General features: G+C 40.1%; 1 protein-coding gene across 1 annotated transcript in view; it reads right to left on the minus strand.

Moving 5' to 3' along the window:
- The window catches only part of LOC140364444 (A-type potassium channel modulatory protein DPP6-like), a 392395-nt gene extending 386584 nt beyond the window's left edge, over positions 1 to 5811 (minus strand). Inside the window, exons 1-2 of the mRNA XM_072450574.1 lie at positions 5627 to 5811; positions 5491 to 5558 (exon numbers count right to left, since the gene is read on the minus strand). Coding sequence (XP_072306675.1) covers positions 5491 to 5547 — 57 coding nt within the window. The 5' untranslated portion in view covers positions 5548 to 5558; positions 5627 to 5811. The remainder of the gene's footprint in view (positions 1 to 5490; positions 5559 to 5626) is intronic.
- Between the last annotated feature and the right edge of the window lie 497 nt (positions 5812 to 6308).

Raw genomic sequence — 6308 nt, forward strand, 5'->3', positions numbered from 1 at the left:
GGTCCACGATACAAATCCCGATACGCTTCTGATCTTGATACAATAAGTGTCCTAATACGTGAAAATCCCTTAAAACCGGTGTTAAAAGTTTACAAAAATATTATATTGATTAAGTCGAATAACAAAATACATTGGAATTTCATGTTCACAATGTCTTTAATATCAAAATACAACTGTCCTAAGATTAAGTCACATTTTAAACTCAGTCGGTAGGTTCAGAAGTGTAGAAATCAGCAATATATAATGATGTCGTTTAAAAGTATCACAATACTTCACAGCATCTCTGTATTCATAAGCGATATTGACATATTGAATAAAGTACTAGGAACACATTTTTCTCACAGTTTTAAGATTCATCTCACAGAATAAAGGTGTCAAGTATCTGTCCAATATTATTCAATTAACTTAAACCACATGGAAGTAACATTATAAACTTCACCAACATTCTCAAAAAAGGGAATAGTTTTTTAGCCAAATCTGTTAACTACACTTTAGTGGAGTAATTCAGTTATTAAATACTATGCAGTCTGATTCTTATCTTGAATTAAAGTTTCAACTCCCAAAATGATCTTTACAAACCGCATGTTTTGAATTTAAATTAGAATGTAAAGCTGTTATAGTAGCACGTGTGTTTACATAAAGATGATTTTGATTAATAAAAATGTATCTATCATAAAATATCCAAAAATGGTACCTTGCATTGATGGGACAGACTTTCTTCTATCCAGTCCAAAATAATCCTGTGTAATTTATAGAATCACACTCCCCTCTAGTGGACAGGGCCTCTACAGACACAATGTTATAAATAAATATCATTGAGAGTCACTTAAATCATTTGCATCAAAAATAAGTCACATTTTAGCTTCCGTTTGAGTAAATATATAACATTTAACACAACTCTCCACACAATTATAGACTTACGGGCTACAAAGCATTTCCAGAAACACACGCTTCCTGCTAGAAAGTGTGAGAGCGTCTGGATGTGACAAAAGTGTGAACAGACCTGTGTGATTCCGTGTGATTCGCTGCAGCCGTGTTTCATGGAAGTGTCTCGGTTTCCCAGAAAGAGTGTGATGCAGAGTTGGAGCGATGTATAACGTGCAAAGTGATATCAAAGTTGCACCGACACAACTCAGAATTTTCAGGTTAAAGGCGTACCTGCATTAGTCTAAGATTATTATATATATAAAGTAAACTGGAAAATGTGTGGCCATAAATCACTTGGCCTACAAAGTAATGAAGTAACTTTATCACTTTATAACCAGCATCATAAACCACAGAAGTGTGAATTCTCGCTGACTTTATGGCTTACAATATTCAGGACATTGCACTTTACTTTTACTCTTATTTGAGTAATGATTTGTTTATTAAAGTAACATTTCTCTAATATTCTTTAACATTTGTTTTTTTCTTCCCAAAGCTTTATGTTGATTTGTTCATTCTTTTATGTTTTGGCCTTTCAATTATAAATCCAAATATAGCCGCAAGCGGCAATGATCGGCCCTCGCCACGCCGCTGCCACACCGCCGCCACGCCGCAAGAGGAGGGGGCGCTAACGCGCCCCAATTGTCCTTTTATTACGCCTACTGCTGAATCTGTGACGCTGTCACATCTTCTCCCCTTTGTTTTACCATCAAAAAGCTATTTTATTTTGAATTCTTGGCAAAATGTGCGGCTTTGCCGCACAGACACCGTGACTCTTTGAATGAAAATGTGGATAACTTTTGATGGTCCTGAAGATGAGTCTCACCAAATTTCAGGTTAATATGTCTAACGCCCTGGGAGGAGTTTGTGAAAGTCTAAAGTGTAAACATGTTCTGGCGATTTCCCCATTGGAATAACATGAAAGGTTTCGGTCATCGTTACGGCAACGCCATAACAATTATGACATGGGTCTCATTGACTTTTTTGATGGGGATGCCAAAATTGAGTTGTGTGTCAAATTTCATATAATTTCGCAAAACTAAACATTTAACCTCCATATAAAATCTGTAGGGGGCGCTGTGGCGCCAAATGAATTTATTTCACTTCAAGTAGGTTTAGGGCAAAGAGTTTAACAACTGATTCTAATTTGACGCAATTCGGACTTTATCTGCGCAAACGGCAGAAATTTTAAATATGGGAGATTTCTGAAATTCTAGCTACAGTTTGCGGCTTTGCCGCACAGAGACCGTGAGAGGTATCAATGTAATTTGGATAACTTTTGATGTCCCACTCCTCAGTAGCATTTTCACCAAATTTCAGCTTTTTAGGGCCAACGCCCTGGGAGGAGTTCGTAAAAGTACGACGTTTGGAAAAACTCCGAAGTCATGTTTAGCCATTTTTGAAGCAATATGGCCGACATTTGGTTGGGCGGACGGCGTTGCCGTAATAATATTTTTTACTTCTCTTGTCACCATCTACCTCTGCGCCAAATTTCATGATTCTACGATCAGATTTTTTTTGGGTCATTTCCCATCTCTCAATGCATTTTTGGTACATTTGGGGGCGCTGACGCGCCAATTGTTTTTGTTTTAGAAAAGGGAAATAGCCAGAATGTAGAGAGGCACGATTTTTAGAGGTGTGAACATTTTTGTGACTTTTCGTCAATGTTCACTGGGTGAAAAATAGGGGGGTTGGTCCCGAGAAGAAGAAGAAGAAGAAGAAGAAGAAGAATATTCCGATGCGAAAACAATGTTTCCCATTTTTCAAATATCATAAACTATACATTTTCGGAAAGCGCTCGCGCTTTCCTACCTCATGGTGTGGGTCCCTGGTCACTGACGGGTACTTTCGTTAATTTTGAGTGGGCTCCGCCCACTTTGTGTTTTTGGCCCTCTATATAGTAATAATGTTCAATTTTTGCATTACATGCTTATATGCACGGAACATGCAAGAGATGGGGAACGTATTCGTGAGCTACTTAGCGCAAATGAGTGCTTTATATGGGGATGACGACCGCTTCCCGGTCGTCATCTCAATGTAAAGTGCTCGTTTAGTGCGCACTTTTGCACGGGCTTCGCCCGTTTACAACGGTAATGTTCCATTTTCCTACTACTAATTAGTATGCACGGGGCGTGCATGAGTGAAGGAGTGCGTTAGTGAGTGTTTGGAAGTGGGCGAGCGCTTCGCGCTCGATTTCGTGCGCACTACGTGCGCACTTTCGCAGCCGTGCTTCGCACGGCCTTACGAGATTAATAGGCCTCTCGCCAGCTTGTGGCGCTCGGGCCTAATTATAAGTCAAACGTTACATGCATGCAGACAGTAACTTAATTGAGTACTTTTTGAGCCACTACTTAATGTTATTTTGAAGTACCTGTACTCTTACTTGAGTACAATTTTGTCTACTCTACCCACCTCTGCTCTTTAGGCCTACACTTTTATTCACAACACTCTTTGCTTCTGTCTCTAATAAAAATCTAACGCTAATAAAAATGTATTAAAGACATTTTCTCAATAAGCAATTTAATGAATGGACAAATTGGCACAGTATTCAATGAGATGAACTATTTTTTAGACTGTACTTTTCTTTTTAGACTACTTTTATTATCATTAAACCCACAGTACAGTCGCCCAATCATCAGCAACACTAGGGTTAAAATTGAGAGGCAGATTTTCAAATGATAGCCTTGGAACACCTTTATTCGCAGTACTTTTCATGTCAAAATGCATTTCATTATTCGCCGTGCTTCGCTCAACCTTTCACATCCTCCGACAGCAAAATAACTGCGTAAAGTACGACAACGACCAATGATGCACTGATGAAATCGCTCCTCCGGGACATTTTCTCAGATAATACATCCTCAAGTGTTTGGAGATGTGTCACGGCCGGTTCATGAGCTGACAAAGTGACGCAAACGTAATCGAGGGACCATTAATCCACTGAGAACTGTGGAAAAGACACTGTGCGGCCGTAAACACGACATCAAAACAGTTTAAAATGGGTTAAAAATGGCTTTTTGGTGAAATGCTGGACACTGGGGTTTGGGCTGGGATCTGTTCTTTTTCTTTGTGAGTGTTGAAGAACCAGACCAAAGAACCGGACCAAAGAACCGGACCAAAAAGAGATCAAGCGGCGATGACGGAGGGAAGTGACAGTGAAGTGCAGCGGCTTTTTGAGTGACGCAGCGGCAGATGAAGCCACAAGGACGACCAGAGTGATTGGAGATACGAGTACGACTGATTCAAGTGCGGCGGTGATTGTAAAAATGTTGTACCCCCGTTCAAACTAAAAAAATAATAAATTTTTCAACGAAATCGTGAAATCTACATCTTTTAATCAGCCTTAATAAAGCAGGAACAAAGACTTCGTAATGAACTTAAGAAGGATTTAGCTACTTCATTATGGGGTTTGGGTAACATGGGGTTTTAATGAAGTGGTAATTTATCTGGAATTAATCTTGATAAGCTACTTGTTCCTAATGAATTAAGTCTTTGTTTATGTTTTATACGACAGTTAAAAGTGTAATTACAACAAAGGGTTTTGAATTAGTGTTAATATTTAATTTTAATATGAATAAAAGGAGCAACTCCAAATAAAAACACTCCAGAATTTGCTTTTGAAAGAGTACTGTAGGAACAGTGTTGATACTTTTACGATTCCATATTCAAATGTTAAAAGGAAATTGCTCTTATGGTCTTTGATACCTGCATTCAATAAAGACAAAATGTGGGGGAAATGCTATATTTTCTATGACAAAGCTATAGTTTCTTGACACCTTCAGAATCACATGTTCCTTGTAATTTGCAGCAAAAGATGAATCAAAATAAATCAATCGAAGTATTCATCCCTGTCGAAACACTTTGACATGTCAACTTAACATATCACGTGCCATTTAACAGCAATATGCAAATGATAATGACATGTATTGCGTGTGATTGTGCTGATGACAGTGAACAACATGACTGCTGACTGAAAGTGCACAAGGGCAAGTTCAGTCTTCAAATTGATCCAATTATTCAAGCCAAATCTCTGTATCTGAACCAAATAAATCAAACAAAAGTCAACATGTGCAGACTGCGGGGCACAACGTGTGATCGCGCTGAATGTCAGAGCCAGATGCGCGGGGAACACTGCTCCTCCTCATCTCATTCCACTGGGGACACCTCCACCTGCATCTCCACGACTCTTTTCATCCATCCATCTCCACCTCCTCTTCTTCACCCATCCTCTGCGTAATGTGGGTCAGAAACGCACGTCACTCTCATCACTTTGTGGGATCGATATCAGTCACGCGCATCAAGTTAAGAGCCAGAAAGCACGCAGCGTGTTCACATCAAACAGAGAAGCTTTGTTCAGTCAATTATACACGAGCAACGGCTCCTCTTTTATCGTTAATTGCCGGCTCACATGCTTTAAATCAATTATATCGCGCGGTTAATTAACTTCACAGACGCACAGAGAGAAAGGCGCATCACCAAGCAGCATTTAGAGCATGGTTTTCAAACACACTCCACAAAGTGCGCACACAAAGCATCTCGTGTGAACTTCTCTGGCTGCAGGACCGTTACCTTGCTTCCCTTGGAGCATCTGCGATACGCGTTGGTGGCTCCAGCCGTTTGGTTCATGGTGAGAACTTCTGGAAAAGCAAAACGCCGATGTGAAAGCGTGAAACAGGTGCCAAGAACAAACCTATCCGTGATTTACCTGTTGGATGTGTTCCTTTCTTCTTTTAGTTTATTATCCAACGGGGATTTTCTTTTCCGCGCGTAAAAGATCCAATATATTCCAAAGTCAGACGATGCGTCAAAGTTCCTCTAAAACTTAATCGCATCAGAGGTAAAAACAGATTTCACTGGTTAAACTGTTCGCGTTTAGTTTTGAGATGTTGAATAATCCACTCCTGATGGAAGAATGCGCGTACGCGCGCGTCTCAGATGGAGTGTGCGTAATTGCGCATGCGCGCAGCACAATGCATCTGACAGCTTGGACTCCACACGGGGCTGAAGCCGGAGCCTGTCAACATCCCCTCCTCCTCCACAGAAGATGAGGAGAGGGTCTGGAGCTCTGTCAGGAGGCGAGGGGGCAGCAGCAGGTAACATGAGACACAAACCCACTGAGACTGTCACTGCGGCGGGTATAATGGCTCCAGAACACCCACCTTCAAATTATTCAAATAAGGTGGATACAGCATCCTGGATGACGCCAGACGAGTTCTTGTATGTTTCACACATTCTTGAGAATGATATAGACAAATAGTGGGACATTTACATACTCAGTAAATATCAGATAACTAGAGTAATCAGCCAAAATTCCATTTCTTGGAATGATTTGCAAAAAAATATTAAACTGAAATCTGTAGAGTCACTTGATAAATAAAAGAACATTA

The sequence above is a fragment of the Eucyclogobius newberryi genome, unplaced genomic scaffold (assembly GCF_026437365.1).
Source record: "Eucyclogobius newberryi isolate DKJ021-1_F unplaced genomic scaffold, fEucNew1.0.hap1 SCAF_18, whole genome shotgun sequence".
Lineage (NCBI taxonomy): Eukaryota > Metazoa > Chordata > Actinopteri > Gobiiformes > Gobiidae > Eucyclogobius > Eucyclogobius newberryi.